Source organism: Acomys minous, assembly GCF_964271855.1.
Source record: "Acomys minous genome assembly, chromosome: 9".
NCBI lineage: Eukaryota > Metazoa > Chordata > Mammalia > Rodentia > Muridae > Acomys > Acomys minous.
Window position 1 is genome coordinate 60,078,076 of NC_140490.1, and position 22,286 is coordinate 60,100,361.

Genomic DNA, 22,286 nt, shown 5'->3' on the forward strand with positions numbered 1-22,286 from the left:
GTTGAAGAGCCTTTGCCTGGTCCTGCCCTGGGCAGCTGGCGCAACCAGCAGACTCCACCCACCTCCCCGCCCCTCAGATATTTGAGCCCCAAGCTATGCCTGTGCCTCCTAGCAGCCACTCTGCTTGCAACAGGACAGAGAAACAAGTCTGGGGTAAGCTCTGCTGCAGTCCAGGTGCTGGGGATGCCAGGAGCTGGGGATGTAGAACTCTGGGGAAGCTGACAGGTGTGGCTCAGGGAAAGAGCCCAGTAGGAATGGCTCTGGTTCCCTCTGCTGCTCAGTGGTCTCAGCAGGCTATGATTTAGCTGGGTGAGTAGCTTGTAGTCCTGGCTGGCTGGTGGCATAGCAACCCTCCCAGATCCAACAGTGTCTTTGGAGGAGACTGAGGGCAAGGGATGGGGCCAACAGTGAGCTTGCCTGGCTGCTGTGCTGGGGTCCAGGACTACTGGTGACCTACACATGCCTCTCCATCTGTAATCATCTGGAGAACCCGGAGAAGCAGGCTGGGACACACTGCTTTGTGCATGCGGACCCCGGAGAAAGGGGTGTGGGACAGAGAGAGGCCAAGGGTTGCGTGCTCTGTCTCTGCTTCCCTGTGTGGTGTGCCAGAGTCTTCCAGGGGCGAGGCCCAGGCTGTGCTGGGAAGTTGTGGCAAATCCTCAGCACCCTAAAGACCTGAGAATATAGATACTTGTGAGAAACAATACCAAATCTTTGAATATTTTTTCCCGTTAAACTTGAGCCAGAATAATTGTCATGAGATCTGGTGCCTGTTAGACTAAGAAGAAAGACACAGGCAAAGCTCTGACAGGGTTTCTGTGCCATATGAAACTGGCATGTAGCTTGTTTTTTTCCTTCCTTCTTGTTTTGATGGACCCAGAGCCTTACTCTGCTGAGGAAGTTCCCTGTCATGTGTCCCAGCCCTGGGCTTCCTCCTTTCCTTCCCTTAGATCTGCATTGGGAATCAGAAGTATGGCCAGCTAACACTCACTTCGTGTCAGGAACACTGACTGTGAGGGTATCTGGGGGAGGTGTGGCACTTGTCTTTGGCCTGCTTGGGAGGCAGTTGCTTGTGGTAGGGCTCTTCTGCAGGCTGCCCATTTCCTTTCTCCCGTGGATTAGGACTTGGGTGTGGGAGCTGATGTATTAAGTAACCATGGTAAATGTATGTGATCAGGGACTGTAGTGCTGGGGCCCATGGAGTGACTGCTGTTATCAGTATACATGGGGAGTGTCCCAGTGTTTCAAGGTTGCCCTGAGCAATCATAACCACTATCACTAGTGTCATCATCACACAGAGATGGTGTGAGCTTGTTTTTTTCTTCCTGTTTTGATGGCCTCAGAGCCTTATTCTGCTGAGCATTCTTTGGTTTGGTTCATTCTTGGCTCCAAACACCAAGTTTATTTGCCTCCCCTTCCCTGCATGTCTCCCCATACCATCCCCACACATGAATTTCACTTTTAGTCAACATAAAACAGCAGATTAAACCAAAATTTGATAGAAAACATTGTGGGAGAACTGAGATGTGTTGTTGCACACCTGTAATCCCAGCACTCAGAGGCTGAGGCAGGGGAATAAGAAGTTGAGGCCAGGCTGGGCTGTGTAAAGCACACACACACACACACACACACACACACACACACACACACACACACACACACACACACACTTTCCCCCTCTTCTTGTCTTCTAAATAGTATGTTGTTCCTTAAGAAAGGTGTTGGGGGGTCCAGGGGTCCCGCTCAAACTAAGGCACCAGCCAAGGATAATACAGGTGGTAAACTTTAAACCCCTACCCAGATCTAGCCAATGGGCAGAACATTCTCCACAGTTGAGTGGAGAGTGGGGTATGACTTTCTTTTTTTTAAATTAATTTATTCATATTACATCTCATTTGTTAGCCCATCCCATGTATCCTCCCATTCCTCCCTTCCTCCCACTTCCCCCCTATTCCCCTCCCCTCCCCTATGTCTGTGTCTGAGGGGGACCTCCTCCCCCTGTATATGCTCATAGGGTATCAAGTCTCTCCTTGGTGACCTATTATCTTTCCTCTGAGTGCCACCAGGCCTCTCCATCCAAGGGACATGTTCAAATATGGGGCACTAGAGTTTTGTGTGAAAGTTAGATCTCCTTCTCCACTCAACAGTGGAGAATGTCCTGTCCATCGGCTAGTCCGGGTAGGGGTTCGAGGTTTACTGCCTATTTTTTCCTTGGCTGTTGCCATAGTTTGCGGAGGACACCAGGGCCCAGACTCGCCTGTAGTTTTCCAGGACCCGCTGGATCCTTCTAATTCCTCTTTCTCCCAGGTTTCTCACACCTAAAGTCTCAATAGGATGTCCTCCCCTCTTACCCACTTTCCTTGTAGGTACAGTTTTTCGTGGGGACGTACACCTTGGACTAGTGTCTCAATATAAGTGAGTATATACCATTTAGCTCTTTTTGCTTCTGTGTGAACTCACTCATTATGACAATTTCTAGTTCAATCCATTTGTCCACAAATTTTGGAAATTCCTTGTTTTTAATAGCTGAGTAGTATTCCATAGTGTAGATGTACCACAGTTTCTTTATCCATTCTTCTATTGAGGGACACGTAGAACTAAACAGAGAATTCTCAACAGAGGAATATCAAATGGCTGAGAAACACTTAAAGAAATGCTTGACCTCCTTAGTCATCAGAGAAATGCAAATCAAAATGACACTGAGATTCCACCTTACACCCATCAGAATGGCTAAGATCAATAACTCAACTGACACCTCATGCTGGCGAGGGTGTGGAGAAAGAGGAACACTCCTGCATTGCTGGTGGGAATGCAAACTAGTACAACCACTTTGGAAAGCTATCTGGTGCTTTCTCAGAAAAATGGGAATAGGGCTTCCTCAAGACCCAGCTATTCCACTCCTTGGAATATACCCAGAGGATGCACTACCACACAACAGGGACATAAGCTCAACCATGTTCATAGCTGCCTTATTCATAATAGCCAGAACTTGGAAACAACCTACGTGTCCCTCAATAGAAGAATGGTATGACTTTCACACGTAATCTGGTGCCTCATATTTGACCATGTCTCCTGGAGGGGGAGACCTGGTGGCACTCAGAGGAAGGACAGCAGGTTACCAAGAAGACACTTGATACCCTATGAGCATATACAGGGGGAGGTAATCCCTCTCAGGAACAGTCATAGGGGAGGGGAATAAGGGGAAAATGGGAGGGAGGGAAGAATGGGAGGATACAAGGGATGGGATAACCATTGAGATGTAACAAGAATAAATTAATTTTAAAAAAGGAAAAAAAAAAGAAAAAAAAAAGAAAGGTGTTGGGCAGTGTGCTCCCTCAAAATAAAGGAAACAATAACAAAGCAAGAATATGTTTGGGAAGACACATGGTGGCTTTTGCCTTTAATCTCAGCACTTGGGAGGTATAGACAGGTGGATCAGTGAGAGTTTGGGGCCAGCCTGATATACAAAGTGAGTTAAGGACAGCCAAGGCTACACAGAGAAACTTTGTCTAAGGCAAACAAAAGCAAAAAACAGGTGTTTTTAAATAGCCCAGGCCATATGATACAGGCAAAGAGTCTGAGCTGTACAGTATTCTTACAGCAAGGGTCCAGGAGTCCTGTCACTAATATGGACATTAAACACTAGTTGGTATAAAACATCCATTCAATGAAAGAGTAGTATGACTGAGGCAGATGTGAATGCCTCCAAGTGCCAGTGGGTCTCAGCAGAGTCCGGGGAATGAGAACTTGCAGTGATGGTCTAACGTAAACCATGGTCCATGTTAGCGCTCCCCCCATACCTGTGTACGCATGTGTGCACATATGCTTATGTTGTGTAGGCTTGCACGTGGAAGTCACAGACCAACCTCAGTTGTGGGTCCATGCCTTTTACCTTGCTGAGATAGGGACTCAAACTTTGCCACTGCCTTTGCTAGGCTTCTGACCTATGGGAATATCTTCCAGATAGTTTTCTTTCTCCACCTACCATCACATGTGTGCCACCTTGTCTGGCCTACATGGGTGCTGGGGCTTCAAATTCAAGTCCTTATACTTGCATGGCAGACGCTGTATCCATTGAGCCATTTTCCTAATCCAGCAACTGTATTTTAAATCAGCACCAATACTCAATCTGTCTTTCAAACATTCAGAGTTCGTACTTCACAATTGCCCCAAGAGAAACCAAGAGTGGCGAGTGGGGTCTGACTTTCACATGAACTCTGGTGCCCCATATTTGACCATGTCCCCTGCATGGGGAGACCTGGTGGCACTTAGAGGAAGGACAGCAGGCTACCAAGAAGAGACTTGATACCTTATGAGCATATACAGGAGGAGGAGGTCCCCCTCAGTCACAGTCATAGGGGAGGGGCATAAGGGGAAAATGGGAGGGAGGAATGGGAGGATACAAGGGATGTAATAACAATTGAGATGTAATATGAATAAATTAATAAAATATATTAAGAAAAAGATTCTCCCCAGTCATCTGAGGATAGTTTTGTGCACCAAGAGGAAAACATGTCAGTTTATTGGAATTTTTAAAAAAGGCTTGAATCTGTGAATAAATTGAAATAGGGCAAACAAGATGACTTAAAGGCACAAAAGAACTCACTGTGTTTACACTCCTGCTAGGGATGCTAAAGCTGTTCTCTTCTCATCCCTACATCTGGGTACCTTTCCCTTTCTTGTAGCGCGATACTTCCCCTTCCCATGTTCTGTGAGTTCCCAGCCTGCTCAGGAGAGTCAGAACTGTTGGACTGTCTGACTGGGGCAAAGGAACTTGCCAGCTGCTAGTGGATGATGTGAGAGCTAACAGGTCTGCTCCTGCAGTTGCTCGCTTCCAGCTTGTACTGCTGCATTTGTGGTCTCCTGGCTGGTGGGTTCTTAGCTGCCTCTTGGCCTCTGAGCCAATTCCTTCTGGTTCCCCATGTACTGGTTTCTGCACTTGGGGGCCTGAGTTAGCCCCCAACGGCCTGTATCACTTTCTGCATGTGACCTTTACTCTCCAGGTTCTTTCCCTTTCTGTTAACTGAGCCACAACATCACAATGCAAGTGAAAGTCAGATGTGGCCTCCATATCAGCCTGTGTTTATGTGATATTAATTCCTCATTACAGGCTCGCCATCATGGATGCTCTGCAGGAAGCAAATGGCACTTTTGCCTTAAACCTTTTGAAACTACTGGGTGAAGATGGCTCCAAAAATGTATTTTTCTCACCCATGAGCATCTCCTCAGCCCTGGCCATGGTCTTGATGGGAGCAAAGGGAAGCACTGCAAGCCAGATGATTCAGGTAACCAGCACCCTTTCCCAGCAGCTAAGCATCATTGACCATCAGTTGAGCTGGTCCTCCACATTTTCAAACTAAAAAAAATTATAGTGAGGAATAAATGGGAATGCAATGGCAAGGGGTATGGTTGGATGCGTTATACCTGTTAGGAGCCTATCACTGACTCACTGGTGCTCACAGTGTGAGGGTTAGTGCCAGTAAAAACACCTAAGGGTGGTACCAGTGTCTCTGGGATCCCTACTTTCTTCTCTCTAGCCATAATGAATCCCAGCTTTCTCTCAAGTAAGGCACTAGACTGGTCTTGGGCCAGACCTAAAAGCTTCTTGCAAAATGCAGTCAGCCTTGGCTGTGAGCCCAGGACAGATCCATTAGGGCTCTTCCAGGTTGGAATGCTTTAGCTACAGAGGTACATGAACTGCAGAAACAGGATGTCCTGGCATAAGATGGGGAGGCCACCTTGGGCTCAGCTTTGCATTCTGGGAAGCACTTGGCCATACCTTTCCATTTTCACAAGACCTAATTGTGCTTGTTGCTTTGTTAGCCTGCCTCCTGCCTGAGGAAAGTTAGGGCCTACTTGATGACCTTCAGTTTTAATGGTCTTTCTTCTGCTTCCAAGCTACTACAACTTCTGATAGGCGGTTAATCTGTTTCCTGTGGCAGCAGCTGAAGTCACTCAGGTAGCTGTTCAGCAGGCTTAGATGTCTAAGGAGCTGTGTCTAATGTCTGGCACCTAGGTGTTCACTATTGATGCGGTCTTGCTTCTGTTTCAAGCAGCTTTACGTGGTGGCAGTTCCTCCAGGATTTTCCATGTGGCCTCCTGCAGGATGGTTTGGGCTTCCTTCCACCATGATGGCTAGGAAGAAAAGCACCAATGTGGCAGCTGCCAAGGCCTTTTAAAGCCCAGGCCCAGCACATGGCCACTCTCCTTAATCCTGTGCTGAGACAGTGCTGGAAGCAGCCCAGACCCAAGAGCAGGGAGGAGACTGGGTGACTGAAGTCAGAAGCAAGCTGCACTTGAATGACAGCAGATCTCCTTGGTCGCCATGCTTGACCAGAGCACAGTTAGTGACCATGAAGAGCTGGGTCTGTGAAGAGCCTTTTCTGCTCAGACAGTGCACAGGGGAGGGCCCTAGAGAGGGAGGATTCAAGGCATCTTCTTCTTTAAGGAGGTGGCTCTTTGAGTGGCAGCAGGGATCTGAAAGATTCTGAGGATGAGTTTAGTGTTGACTCATGTCCTACAGCTGAGCTGCCTAAGTTGTGTTTTTATCTGTTTTCATTTCAGGCACTTTCTTTGGATAAATGCAGTGGCAATGGAGGTGGGGATGTCCACCAAGGCTTCCAGTCACTTCTCAAGGAAGTGAACAGGACTGGCACACAGTACTTGCTCAGGACTGCCAACAGGCTCTTCGGGGAAAAGACTTGTGATGTCCTGGCTGTAAGTGTCACGTGGTTCTCAGGGACAGTAGGCTGAGGAGTAGCCCTATTCCCTTTCCCTCCACTGCAGTTTGTAAATTTTTTTACATGCATTGAACCCACATGTGAGTATATTCTTTTTCCCCCATTAAGAAATATTTTTATTATTTACACAGTATTCTGCCCGAATGTGTGCCTGCCCACCACAAGATGGCACCAGGTGTCATTGTAGTTGTTCATGAGCCGGTTTCTGGGCATTGAAGTGAGGACCTTTGGAAGAACAGACAGTGCTCTCAGCCTCTGAGCCATCCCTCCAGCCCCCATTCCCCTAGCTGTTTGAGACAGAGTTTCTCTCCATAGCTTTGGCTGCCCTGGAACTCACTCTGTAGACCAGGCTGGCCTCAAACTCAGAGATCCATCTGCCTCTGCCTCCCAAGTCATGGGATTAAAGGTGTGTGCCACCACAGGCCAGTTATGAGTCAATTCTTATTGTACAGAATGTCTAAGCAAGAGCCAACCCCTAATTCTGCCCCTTCCACACATAGGAGCTTTTTATATAGGGTGATGTGTGCTCCTGCATATATGGAAATTTAGTCAGTGACAATTTTTCCTGTGTGCTACTATTACATATATTGTTTTAATGTCTTTCTTTACTTTTTAAAATATTGTGGGATTGCCACATTATTATTGATCCATTGTTGGTGTGAGAGATGGCACCCAGGCTTTCATACATTTAAGCCCCAATTTTACCACTGACTCACACCGTAGACACTGTTTAGTTTTATTAGCCATCATATGAAAATTCTGAGTATGGATGTATGGTGACAGATTGAACCACTTGTATGTGGTGTGGTGCCTGTGCCACCACGGTACCAAGTCAAGGGTGAGGAACTGCAGAGTTAACACACATACACACACACACACACACACACACACACACACACACACACACACCAAAACAGCCGGTCCTTCATCTTAAGAGAGCAGCTATTGCAGTGGCGGCAGCCTTTATTCAGTGTCCAAAGAGCCTTTTTATAGGCAGTAAAGCAGAAATGTCACTCACAGGTAAAATCTCTCAAGAGGTGATTGTGCACACGAGGGAAAGTCCCAAGGAAGGGAGGGGTGCAAATTCTCAGAGCAGTAAACATGACTAGCTAATCAACATAAGCACAGACATGGAAGCTGCTAAAAAACAGGACATGTAACAGCAAGACAGGCAGGCAGCCCAGTCGTGCCTGGTTCCCACAATGTGTGGCATTTAGCTTGTACCCAGTGTGGGCCAATACCAACAGAGAGTTATTGGATGTGGATTCATGCCCACATGCATAAATTGCTGTCAGGTATATTTGTAGAAAGAAGGTGGAGCCTCAAGACTGTTATATGCTGTTGTTGCACTGCTCTCCCAAGTGGCCAGAGATATCATCAGAGTGTTCATTTCTGGCCCTGTTGTCAGCTATGCACTATCTGGACTTTTTAAATGCTGACTTTGAGGTTGGAAAGATTTTTTTGAGAATGATCAAGTTGAACATTTCTAAATCAAATAAATAAATAAAATGAGACCTTAGAACTCCTGAATCTAAATTACACCTGATCCTGAGGATTTTGGGTAAAGGACACTCAACATATATATTCGTTGTTGATTCATGTATTCTGTGTGCATTTTTTGTGGTGTTTTATATTCCATTGTATTAATTTATAACAGATTTCCTTTTTGTAATGCTTTAAATTAGTCTGATTTTTTAAACCAGAATTTTCTAACATATTTCAGATATACCCTGCTTTAAAATGATGTGATATAAAAGTGTCAGATCAGAAAGCAGTAAGTTCTATGCACCAGTACCTTTTTTAAAATTTTTGTTTATTATTTTACTTGTTTTGTGACTCTAGCTTCTTTCTATGTTATTATCAGTTTTACACTTTACTAACATAAAAACAAAACAAAACTTCCCTCAAACAAAGATGATTGGTTTATTCAATTTCCCCTTTTTTTAAAAAAAGTTATTTCTCATTAATTTATCATTTAAGGATTTCAAATCATAAGTCTGGCTTTGTGGTGCACCCCTTTAATCCCAGGGGCAAGCAGATCTCTGAGTTCAAGGCTAGCCTGGCCTACAGAGTGGGTTTGGACAGCCAGGGATACACAAAGAGGCCCTGTCTCCCCCTCTACCCCAAAGATTTCAAATACTAATCACTATACGCAATTAGATTCTTCTTTAAGAGTGATTGGTTGTTGCTTTAAAAATAGCAGCTTAAACTGATAATACCCAGTGTGTTTTTAAAATGTAAACCACTCATAGGCATAGCAAGGTATCGGTATGTGAGCAGCCAGTTTGATCCAGGCATCCAGGAGTCAGGGACGATATGTAAATGATGCACCATGCCAAGAATCTATGGAAGGGCTGATAAATGACTCAACAGTTAGGAGCCCTGGGCTCTTGTCCTTCTTTGCAGCTTGGGTTCCATTTCTAGCACCCACAGGACAGCTCACAACCATCTGTAACTACAGTTTTGAGGAATCTGAACCCCTTTTCTGGGTTTTAAGAACACAGGACACACATGGAACACTGGCACACATGTAGGCATAATGCCCAGTCACTAAAATATACATAATAATAACTTAAACAATGAAGTTAAATAGCTTGTCAGATCTCTCAGTGACCCTCTGAGGTATATTCATAGCTGTCTCCTCATTTACAGAGGTCAAGGAGGTAGAGAGCTGCCCGGCTAAGGCCACCCAGCTGATGCTCAGACTATGGTGTAGAAACCCTGAAACATAATTCTGTTTCCCTCAGTGTTTGTTTGCTAAATAAAATATCTGGTATGAAAGCAAACCAAAACTTAAGAAAAAAGGTACATATGCCACACACACATAAATACACACATTAAAAATGAAAAAAGTGCTCTCAAAGAAGAATTAAATCTGTAGCCATGAGATGAGCTGTTTCCTAGAAACACTGAGGACCTTCCGTACATACTGTCAGCTTAATGGACATTTTAGCCCATTTATGTGTATTGAGTTTTTCTGTTGTTGCCTGGCAGTAAGTGGGTGGGCATCAATGTCACCGTCGTTTCATAGAATTCATCAGCAAATGGCTTGAACTTTAGTGTGACTTATGCTACTAGTGATCAGTCCCCTTTAAGGCCCTGTGCATGCCTGGCCAGTCCTTCACTATGTGCTGAGTCACCCACAACCACACCCCGGCATGGACTGTGTTTTTGTGACTTGCTCATCCCCTGCAACTGAGCTGCCTGACCGTGGACAAATAGCTATTCAAATTCCATGTCATGAGGTAAAATAAATTTAAAAAATTAAAATGAAATACTCAGTCCCACAGCTTCCACGGCCACTCCCCTGCTGTTCTGTGGCTATAGGTGACATATTTTGAGTGGTGCTCATTTGTATTGTTAGCATGAACACTGTGGCTGAAGGTCCAGGCTGTGCACAGTGCAGAGGAGTCATAGCACATGTGGGGTTAACCCTCACTCTGCCAGTGTGGAGGTCTGTTAGAGTGACAGCAGGGTGACACTGCATCTGAGGGTGCTCATGTGGCCTCATGAACCTCAGCTACAGCCTTGAGGATCCAGCTGGTTACATAAACTCATTCACAAACAAAGCTAAAGAAAGCTGGAAACAGGAGGGCTGCATTTTACACTCTACCCATGGATTCGTTCACAGAGCACATCTGTATGCCATTACACTTTGAATCTCTGCTCCTGTGCACTGAGGAAGGCGGCTCTTGGTGCTAATCACTTTCCTGGCTGTGTAATCATGTTACTCTGTCCTAGTCCTTTAAAGATTCCTGCCGCAAGTTCTATGAAGCAGAGATGGAAGAGCTGGACTTTCAGGGCGCCACAGAGCAGTCCCGACAGCACATCAACACCTGGGTGGCCAAAAAGACTGAAGGTGAATGCAGGCTGCCTCAAGTTTGTTTGTTTTCAGTGCTGAGATTTGACTCCAGGGCCCTGAGCATGTTGAGCAGGCTCTCCTGCGCACTGAGCCACAGCCCCAGTCCCTGTTAAGCACTTAGCCTATGTTTTTGAAAAACTGGTGCATTTATTTGTTGTTTGTTTATTGTGTGTTTATGTATGTCTGTGCACACGTGCAGTCAGAACAACTGACAGGAGTTGGTTTTCTCTTTCTACCACAGGAGTCTAGGGATTCTCCTCAGTTCTTCAGGTTTGGTAGTGGGCACCTGTACCTGCCAGGCCAACTCTGATTCCAGTCTCTTTATTTTCATTTTTGATTTTTGAGACAGGGTCTTACTGTAACCCTGGCTCTCCTGGAACTCACTATGTAGACCAAGCTGTCCTCAAACTCAGAGGTCCAGCTGCCTCTGCATCTCAAGTGCTAGGATTAAAGGCCCATACTTTTTTCAAAGTAATTTTTGAAACATTGTCTATTTTTATTTATTTATTTTTATGTACATTGCTGTTTTGCTTGCATTTCTGAGTGAAGGTGTTGGAGAATTCTGCAGCTAGAGTGACAGACAGTCGTGAGCTGCCATGTGGTGTTGGAAGTTGAACTTGAGTCTGGAGTCTGGAACAGCAGCCACTGCTCTTAACCACTGACCCATCTCTACAGCCCCTTTGTAGTCTATTGCTAGTAATCATATTATTAATATCTTCACAACAACTCAAGTATAAACAATAATGATCTTTTTTTCTTTAAATCAGAACTTGTTGACATGCCTGGCCACTGAACCCAAGGACTCTAGTGTGACAGACAAAGTAAAGTACTCTAATGTTGATCTGCACCTTGAGCTCTAAATCAGAAACCAGAACTCTTTCTTTTCTCTCTTGAGGCAGCATTTCTCTATATAGCCATGGCTATCCTGGAGCTCACTCTGTAGATCAGGCTGGCCTTGAACTCAGGGGTCAGTTAGAGGCTTGCACCACCACATCCAGCCCCTAAATCAGAACTCTTAAACCCTTCCCATCACAATTCCTTTTTGCCTGAGAAAATGACCTTGTACACTGTGTAAAACAGGGATACATTTAGACAACAAATCTTTAGAAATGTGTTTTAATATAAATTGTTGGTATATGTATAATTTTGTCATAATTAAAGATTGGGACATCCGTAAACCCACACACCTGGAATCCCAGCAGTCTTGGAGGCAGATGTAGGCAGATAGCTCTGAGTTCAATGATGGGCTTGCCTACAAAGTCAGTTCAGGGCATCAAGGCTACACAGAGAGACCCTGTCTCAAACAAAACAAAACAAAACAAAAACCACACCACCACCAACAGCAATAGCAGCAGCAGCAGCAACAACAACAACAACAAAACCCAAAATAAAACAATTAAGACAGGCACAAACTTGCATATTAATGAGGGACAAGGGTATCTAACACAATACAATCCAAAGAGAGAATAAGTTTCAAGCTCTAAACATTTTTCCTATGTATGTATAGATGCCTTTATAAACTTATGTGCACCCTGTGCCTTTAGGTGCTTACAGAGGCCAGAGAGTACCTTATCCGCTGGTTCTGAAGTTACAGGCCTTTGTGAGCCACCTGTTGTGGGTAGTTTATGAACTTTTAAACATTTAATCATCTCTTCATTTCCTCAAAAATGTAATAATTTGATGCTTACGTGCTGAGAATGAACAAGTAAGGATATTGAACATCTATTTTTTTTCACAGTAAAGCCAAACTTTCTGTAAGAGCAGAGTAGTTAGCATGTAGATCACAATCGCTGCCTTCCTCACATGACAGTGAATAGGAGCTGACATGTTTCACACAGTCTGCGTTTTATGGCCTAGCATGATGGCATGCACAGTCCACAGTGCTCATGTATGTGAGGGACAAGGCCACAGTGAGGCGCTGTGAAGCATGATGGGAGCTGCTGCCCGAAGCACCTTGGCTTCATCATGCCTTTGAGGTTGAATGTAGTTTTGCCTATTGTGGGTTCAGGAAGCCTTGACTGTTGGCACTTTCTTCACTCAGCCCACAGTCAGGCAGTAAGATCACCACCTGCAAAGCTGTCTCTAAAATATTACCAGCTTCTGATACTTTATTTTATTTTATTTTATTCCTTTTAATGACAGTGACTCATTTTGTATCCCTGGCTGGCCTATAATCTGTTATGTAGACTGGGTTGGCTTCAAACTCACAGAGATGGGCCTCTGTCTGGCTCTGGGATTAAATGCTCTGTCACCACATCTGGCTTTCCGCAGCTTTTAACAGCATGTCTGTGATGCCTCCTAATATTTGATACAACTATCTGAGAACTGACCAGCCTCCTGTCTCTCCCTTCCTCAGTCCCTCTTTCCTCCCTCCTACTCTCCCTCCTTCCCTTTATTTTTCTCTTTATTTTTAAAAGTTTTTTTTTTTAACAGAGTGCAGAGTGCTTTCACTCTAGTCTGCAGCTCTTCCTTCACTGGGTGCAATTTTCCCATATCTACATTCTGTAGTTATGTAGCATGGCTGCAGGTGCTGGGCCCAGCCCCCACTGCCTGTGGCTGTACACTGCTTCATCCGTGTAAGGTCCATTCTATGACTGCTTTTCTACTTTCAGTTTATTTTAAGCTTATCCATAGATATTTATATTGACAGGATTATGTGTAGTTTTTAATGTGCATTCTCTAATGCTCATTCTTTCATATATATATATTTATGTATACATACATATATCTTAATATATAATAACTTCAAATATATTTGAATTTAAAATCATATGAGTCTATTTTAAAAAAGCCGAAATTCCTTTCTTAAAGCTGTACACACCATTTGTCTCTTTACGGCTCAATTATTGCATTTAAACTACAACTGCATGCTTAGCATCCATTTATACATTTCATGTCTTTATTTAGATAATTAAAGTTTTCTTACCAGAACATTATGAGCTCATTTTTCTTCTCTCTAAAGCTTTTAAACCACTAAGGTCTGTGCTGGAGAGAAGTCTCAGCAGTTAAGGATGAACACAAACTGCTCTGTAGAGGACGTGGATTGGCTTCAGTTCTAGGGGACCTAACACTTGGGGCCTCTGCGGACATCACCACACATGTGGACTTTCATGTGCACATGCACAGCATAAACAATTAGAAATAAATCTTAACAACAAAAAATGTTCCTTCCGTTGTTGATTTCATAGTTGTTGCTTTAAGGACAAGTGTCCCATTATGTTGAGAGAAGTGAAGTCTCTTATACATCCTCCTGACCAGAGCAGGAGGTTGCACCATTTACCTATAAGCTCTTGGCACATTTCAGCTAACTCTGTGAGCTGATTGGATCTTGTCTTTGTTACTGTTCTATTGCTCAGAAGAGACACCATGACCCAAGAAATTCTTATAAAAGCATCTAGTTGGGGGCTTGATGATACTTTTAGTAGGAGTAGTTCATGATCATCATGGCAAAAGCAGAAAGGCATGGTGCTGCATCAGTAGCTGAGAGCTTTGAATCCTGATCCACAGGCAGGCAGGAGAGAGAGAGAGAGAGAGAGAGAGAGAGAGAGAGAGAGAGAGAGAGAGAGAGAGAGAGAGAGAGAGAGAGAGAGGCCTATTAGGCTTGCTTTGCATTTTTGAAATTTGAATGACACCCCCACAATTCAACTGAGGACTGAACAGAAATAAATGATCCCATGGGGGCATTCTCATCCAAACCCCTACAATTCTTTAATTACTTGTTTTTTCCATTCCTCCTTTCAGATAAAATCAAAGAGCTGCTGTCCCCAGGAACAGTGGATTCAGACACTCTGCTGGTCCTTGTGAATGCCATCTACTTCAAGGGAATCTGGAAGGAGCAGTTTAACAAAGAGGACACCAGGGAGAAGCCTTTCAAAGTCAGCAAGGTAAACACAGTGCAGCAACAAGGAGACTCCTGGACAAGGTCCTCTGTCCACAGAGAGGCTCCTCCTAAGCCTGCGCCTCTCCTGCCCTTGGGCAGCTCAGCAGCCAGGACTCTCTCAGCCTTGGGAATGTTCTCTTCCCTTCCTCCTTTGCATGTCACCCATGGTGGCTGCAGGCTCCATGGCTTCAGGCCTGGCCCTGCTTCTTTCATGGCTTATTCTGCCACTGGCAGCTGCTAAGGCCAAACATGATGGCAGAGCTCTGCAGTGGACTTGAAATGGTCTTTCATAGATCTTTGGAGGTAAAGTCTCAACTCCAGATGTGGCGTAGAAGGCTCCTAGTGGCCCTGAATGCAGCCCATTCCTCATGATTCCCTTCAGTAGTGCACACTCCTTTCTTTTCAGTTGTCTTCCTAGAAGTGCTGCCTTGTGTCTTCCCTGTCCTTCAAGAGGACCACACCCCCAGCTGGTTGCCACAAAACAGTTCTGTGGGAAAATCTTTCTCACCTGTCTGGAAAAACAGCTGAGAGCAGGCGGCTGTGTAATGAGAGCCTGACTTATGGTCAGTGCTCAGTAAACACTGAAGGAGTGAGTGAAATTCAGTGTTGGCTTGATGGGATAAGCATAGAATTTTGTTTATAGACCAGGAAACAAAGTTGGAGCTGCTGCTTGCTGATGACTCATACTGCTTTATAAAACCATATATAGTTCTCTCTCTCTCTCTCTCTCTCTCTCTCTCTCTCTCTCTCTCTCTCTCTCTCTCTCTCACACACACACACACACATTCACACACCCACAATTTGTCTCTTTCTTATTTCTTCTGCTCCTTCTCCTTCTCCTTCTCCTTCTCCTTCTCCTTCTCCTTCTCCTTCTCCTTCTCCTTCTTCTTCTTCTTCTTCTTCTTCTTCTTCTTCTTCTTCTTCTTCTTTTGTTTTTCAACACAGAATTTCTCTGTGTAGCCTTGGCTGTCTTGGACTTGTTTTGTAGACCAGACAGGCTTCAAACTCACAGCAATCTGCCTACCTCTTTTTCCAAAATACTGGGATTAAAGGCATGCACCACTATGCCTATCTTCTCTGCTTCCCTGTCTCTTTCTCTTGGTGCATATACTCCTAGGCTAACAAAGTAAAGTAATTACATCACACTCTGGATCATTAACCAGACCTTGAATCTCCCATGCAAATTTGAATTTGAACCTCCAGTTTCTCAGGAAATGCATTTATTTCAACTTTGTTCTCAAATAAACTGTTCTGGTTTTTTTCTTTATTAGAGTAATTCTGTCCTTGAAGTCACTTATTGACTTGTTGTATGTTAGGACTTCCTTCACTGCATGGAACAAACACCCTAGATGACTTGTGTAAGTTCATCACCCACTAAGAGGGCAAGAATGGGTGGAGCCTAGGGCTGCCTGCATGGGGTGATGTTCTTGGGACCCGGCCCTCCTTTCCTGCTCTGCCACCCTTAGCATGGGCCTTTTCCCTCATGCTCACACCAGTGCTCTGACTCCTGCAGTCTGCAGGGAAGGACATAGGATGGAAAAAAGCCTCCTTCTGAGACCTTTCCCATATATTACATCAGTGGAAGTTGTAGGCTCAAATTTCTTAGCAATTATATTTTACTCCTAACTTATTAACCAAGAGCACCTCACTTATAACCTGACTAACCTGAACAATAGGAAAAGGAAATTAATGAATACAATAATGAAACTGTAAGAATATCAGCTCTGAGGAACCCTGCTCTTGAGCGGTTCTCTCTAGAAGTGTCTCAAAGTGGAGTGATATACAGCCAAAGCTATCCCAAGTCACCAAAGGCCCTTTCGTTTTTCTGCTCCCCTGTTCCTGTAGTTTTTTTTTTTTGTTGTTGTTGTTGTTGTTTTTGACAGCCTCTCTGGCTTCCCGATTCTCTCTACCTACTTCCACATGCTGGTGCTCTGACAACCTGGCCCAGGGGTGGCAATTGTGGGGAAAAAAACTTACTCTTAGTTTCCAGGTTTCTCTCCTTTATCAACTGCACCCTTTGTTTTACAATTGCTTTAATGTTTACCTTCAAATTTTTTAGTTGTACTGCCAACTCTGCCATTTTTTTCCAGAAGAATAGAATTTACTGACCCTTCTGGTTTTTGCATCTTATCTGTCTTTCTTCCAATCTTTTAAAAATGTTATGCAGTAAAAAGGTGAAAAAAAAAAACCATAAAAACAAAAGATTCCATCTGTGTACAAGTCAGGAAAGGACTTTGTAACAGCAGCTGCAATTTTGCCGACACCCTGAAAGAGCATTACTATCTCTTGAAAACCATTATCTTCCTCCACAACATTAGAAGGTACCCATGATCATACCCAGAGCTCATTGGGTGCTACTTGTTTTGGTGTCCTCTTTACAATACTTGGAAGGATCCAATTTGTTTTCTTTATAAGTTGTATATGTTTGTTTTTCCAGTATTTGTTATTAAGGTCCCCCCCCCCAAAAGTTACTCCGAGCCTTTTGCCAATCTTCATTAATTACCCATAGTCAAATGATTATAGCACTAGTAAGAAGCACCACAATTTCTGCCAGGTCTGTCTCTGATAGTTGACAAATCTTATTCTTCGCTTTGTAATCAACTCAGAATTTTTTTTTCGATGTACATCTTCACCTTCTTACTTTGTTTATTTGCTAGAAAAACCCATTCCATAATTCTATCTTCCCTTTGCATAAGGAGCCCAGTAGGAGATTGTTTTTAAGGCAAAATAACCAGAATGCAACCAAGTTTCGCATCAATTCTACCCACATATGCCTTTTGTCGTATTTGCACTACCAAAATTAACTCCTTTTCTGCTTCAGCTGTTAGACCCCTTAGACTGTTTAAATCTGGATCCCCTTATAACATTTGAAATAAGTTACTTAACTCATAGGTAGATAGTCCAATTGTAGGCCTTAACCAGTTAATGTCTCCCATTAATTTTTGAAAATCATTTAGTGTTTGCAACTGATCTCTACAGATCTGTACATTTTTTTGGTCTAATTTTTGTCCAGTTATCTTATAGCCTAAATAGGTAATTGAATCTCCTCTTGGTATTTTTTTCTACAGCAATCTGTAACCCCCAGCATGGCAGAATCTTTTGTACTTCTTTAAACATTTTTTAAAAAAGACTCCGAATCAGAATCAGTCAACAGAATATCATCCATGTAATGATAAATAATAGATTGAGGAAACTGCCTGTGAATTATTTCTCATGGTCTTTGAACAAAAATTTGGCATAAAGTGGGGTGGCTCAACATTCCCTGTGGGAGTACCTTCATTGGGGTATCTCCTCATTGGACCACTACTGTTCAATGTAGGTACTGAGAAAGCAAACCTTTCCCTATCCTTCTCATGCAAAGATATTGTTTAAAAAAAACAACAACCTTTTAAATCAATTACTATTATAGGCCAAGACTTAGGTAACATGGAAGGTAAAGGAATTCCAGGAAGGTAAATGACCCATTGGTTGGATTACCTTATTTATTGTTCTCAAATCTGTTATTATCTTCCAGCTGCCTGACTTCATTTTTACTACAAACACAGCAGGATTCCAAGGGCTAGCAAATTCTTCTATTGCTGAGCCTCCAGTTACTCCTGTATTAAATGATGAAACGCCTGCAATTTTTCTTTTGTTAAGGGCCACTGCTCTTGCCACAGGAAGTACTTACTGTGGCTAATGCTAAGTGCAGAGCCAAGAGCCGTTGTCGTCTTTTTAGTAGACACACATTGCTCTGTGGCTGTAGCAGACGCTCACTGTAATCCACCTGTGGGGCCACACTTCCAAAGTCACAACATTTTCTGTTGGTATGGCTTTGTATTTCAATTATGAACAGTATTCCTGCTCATTAGTTTGCCTCTAGTCTAGTCTTCAGATGTCACTTGAGACTGTACTGAGCACGAGGCATTAGCTGGCTGAGTGTTTGTCTTCTCATGAAGCTCTGTTTTCCTGGAGGAGAGAAATGTGAGACAAGGATAATAAGAACACAGTGCTTGTTGGGAGGGCTCTAGTGACACATGGAGGACATGAAAAGATGCTGTGCTTGCAGGAGAGCCACCGAGGAAACCTTCAGCGTAAGATGGCATGTGGACAGACACCAGGACATAAGAGGTGTATTCCAGGTTCTGGGGACTTGTTTGTTGGGCAATAAGGGACTTAATCCTGTAATCTCACAACACTAAAAAATCTCTATGACTATAGTGGATCAAAGAAGAGAAGTGAGGTAGATAGAGCAGGGAGCAGGATGGGCTCCTTTTTCTATTCCAGGATGTTGGAAGGACTTTAATTACCTTCTGTTCCTGCTAGAGTGGTATTACACAAAGGTGTTCACCTAAAGTAATATGGTCATAAGGTTTAAAAAAAAGATTTATTATTTATTTATTATCATGTATACGGTGCTCTGCCTGCATGTACACCTGCATGCCAGAAGAGGGTATTAGATCACATTATAGATGGTTGTGAGCCACCATGTGGTTGCTGGGAATTGAACTCAGGGCCTCTGGAGGAGCAGCCAGTGCCCTTAACCTCTGAGCCATCTCTCCAGTCATAAGGTTATTTTTTTTATAAGACTGTGTTTGTTTTTCAGTTTCTTTCTTAATCTGGCTATCACACAAATAATTGAGACATTTATATATTTGTTTAATAATAAGATTCACAATAATAACTGAGCAGTTATTATCTTTTTCTTAACCATCTAAGGTAATCTGGTTTTCTCCCAGGGTACATCCCAGGAATACTTGCACTTTGTGGTCTTTCTCCTCCAGCTACTTCTCCTGATGGCTCTTGGATCTCTCCTGTGGCTGATTCCCTACTTTGTCTTCTATCTCCTCCTTCCCTGGCTGGCAGGAAATCAAGCCTTATTCTCTTTCTTGCTCAGATAATTGGCTGTAAGTTGCTTATTGGCAGGTCAGGGGCCAATTGGGGAGCAGGGTTTACACAACATTGAGACAGGATTGTAACAAAATATGGGCAGTGCAAAAATCAACATTTAAATCACATGACAACCTTATGCCTATACTGAAGTCTGACTTGCTTTGTGCTGAGACATCTGGCTTTTGGGCTCAGGACAGTGACAGGGAGAGCATCGCAGTGTCCCAGGGCTGTGCTGATGGCAGTGAAGGTTAAAAGTAAGGTCAGATTTTGGTTATATATCAAAGGGACAGACAATGCAACATGGTACTGAGTCAAATATAGGGTATGTGAGAAAGACAGGGGTCAAGGCATGAAATACTTTTGGCAATGGGAAGGAGGACATCAGTGTCAATCAAGACTAGTAAGAGTTGTAGGTGAGGTGTACCAAGGAATATCCGATTGCAAGAATCAGATAGACTAAAATACATTATTGCAGAATTCAGGGAGAAGGTCAGCCTACAGCAGTTAATGTGCGAGTTATGTTCAAAGTCATGAACGTAAATGAAATTGCAGTAGAAAAGAATTCCTGGCCCATGTCATCACAGGAGTTTGGAGAATGGTTCAGTCATCTTTCTTTCTCTAAAAACATGGAGATAACCAACCTTTTAAGAGAAAGGGTTCATTTGACTCAGTGTTAGGGGTTTAAGTCTATGATGAGATGACGCCATTGTTTTGAGGGTTCTGGAATGACCGCTGGGAGCAGGTAGTAGAGCAAAATGGTTCATCCTAAGGCCAGTAAGAAAAAGAAAGGAAAACATCCAGGATCCCACAGTTCCTCTCAAGGGCATACCTCAATGACATAAACACTTTCTATTTGGCCCCATTACTTAGAGATCTCACCCCTATGCCAGGCTTGGTGACAATTACCTAATTCCAACACTTGGAGGCAGAGAAAGGTAGCTCCCTGAGTTCAAGGCCAGGCTTGTCGCTGTTGCAAGTTCTAGGCTACCTAGCGAGATGCTGTCTCAAAGAAACAAGATTCTACCTCCTCACAAGCTTGCTCACTGAGGACCAAGCCTTGAAAAATGGGACTTTGGGGGCATGTAAGCTCTAATCAAGTGATTGAGGGACTGAGGAAGTATTCTAGAGGTTAAAAAAGAAAAGAAAAGAAAAAAAGAAGTTAATTCAAGAAAATGTTTCCTAGGCTGGAGAGATAGCTCAGCAGTTAAAAACACACGTTGTTCTTGAAGAGGACCAGAGTGAAAATCCAGTACCCACTGGTCTCTCATAACCATCTATAACCATAGTTCTAGGGGATTTGACTCCCTCTTCTGAAATATGCAGGCTGTAAACACACATAGTCATGTGGTAACTATCCATACATGGAAGCCAAACACTCATAAAATACCATTTAAAAAGCAGGTGATCATCGGGTTTGGTGGTACACACCTATAACCCCTGCATTCTGGGAGGTAGAGGCAGGTGATCTCTGTGAGTAGACAGCCAGACTGGTCTACACAGTGAGTCCAGGACAGCCAAGGCTATAAGGAGAAACCCTATCACTAAAACAAACAAACAAACAAACAAACAAACAAACAAACAAAAACTATTCCTAGGTGCAGTGGCTGTCTCCCTTAGATGAATTTGCCCAATGTGTCACTTATCTTTCCTTTCCAATTTATCCATTCTGTACAGAAAGAGGAGAGACCTGTGCAAATGATGTTTAAGAAGTCTACCTTCAAGATGACCTATATTGCAGAGATATCCACCAAGATCCTGATGCTTCCCTATGTCGGCAATGAGCTGCACATGATCATCATGCTTCCAGATGAGCACGTTGAACTGAGCACGGTGAGGCGCGTGGGCCCTTGATGAGGATGCGAGGGAGAAAGAGTAACATTTGGGTTCTGCTGGGGCAGCTCTCCTAGGCTCCCACGATCATGTTTTCATTTTCTATTCATTTATGTGGCCTAGATCATGCTTGCTAAACACTCAGCATTGAGCTGCTCCCTAGCCCCTCCCAGCCACCACATCACCCCACAGCCACACTCCCTGCGCAGTGTAGAGCCTCCCCATCATCCCTGGAGCCCTGTGTGACAGCACTGTCCTAAAGTCTTGAACTCCCCTCTAGGTGGAAAAGGAAATAACTTATGAGAAATTCATAGAGTGGACGAGGCTGGACAAGATGGACGAAAAAAAGGTGGAGGTTTTCCTTCCGAGGTTTAAGCTGGAGGAGAACTATGACATGAAGGATGTGCTGTGCAAGCTGGGCATGACGGATGCCTTTGAGCCTGACAGGGCAGACTTTTCTGGAATGTCTTCCAAGAAAGGCATGTCTTTGTCCAAGGTCGTACATAAGGCCTTTGTGGAGGTCAATGAGGAGGGCACAGAGGCTGCAGCTGCTACAGCTGCCATCATGCTCTTGAAGTCCTTGACCATCTACCCCCGATTCTGCGCTGACCACCCTTTCCTTTTCTTCATTCAGCATGTTGAGACTAATGGGATTCTGTTCTGTGGCAGGTTCTCCTCTCCCTGAGGGAGGGCCGATCCTGTCAGTATTTTACCCACTCTATGGTTTACCTGTGACCCAAGTGACTTTTTCCATGAGTGCAATGACAGTTATGAAATAAAAAGCTTTATAGCATCCACCATTGTGTGTCTCTTTGTCTCATGGGAGGGCTTTTCCTACGCTCTTGATTTGCACTTCTGTGGGTTTGTGGTGATGCTGGCTGTAGAGTTCATCCCTGCTGCAGGACCCTGTGGCTCCCAACACCGGCAGGCATGTGTGCTTCTGTCTGCTTCCTTGGTAGCATCAGGATCTCATCTCACTTTAAGTACAAAAAGCCATTGAGCTGAAGCTCTGAGGCGTGGGCAGCAGGGACATGCCTCAGATGGTCTCTGTGTAGAACTGTGTGTGAAAATTTGTGTAAGCCAGACAGGTGTGGTGAGCAGG

At 43.9% G+C, this 22,286-nt stretch overlaps 1 protein-coding gene across 2 annotated transcripts; it reads left to right on the forward strand.

The window, feature by feature from the left end:
- Positions 1-75: 75 nt before the first annotated feature.
- On the forward strand, positions 76-21,982 carry LOC311605695 (serpin B6-like). Of its 2 annotated transcripts, XM_084796416.1 has the most exons (8): positions 81-153; positions 2,367-2,415; positions 5,111-5,285; positions 6,565-6,717; positions 10,482-10,599; positions 14,344-14,486; positions 21,029-21,184; positions 21,465-21,982. In XM_084796416.1, exons 1-8 carry the CDS (start codon positions 96-98, stop codon positions 21,867-21,869), a joined length of 1,257 nt encoding a protein of 418 aa, XP_084652542.1. In that variant the 5' UTR covers positions 81-95; the 3' UTR covers positions 21,870-21,982. The 2 variants fall into 2 exon arrangements, with proteins under 2 accessions (XP_084652543.1, XP_084652542.1); XM_084796417.1 differs by lacking the exon at positions 2,367-2,415 and having other exon boundaries at positions 76-153.
- Positions 21,983-22,286: the final 304 nt, after the last annotated feature.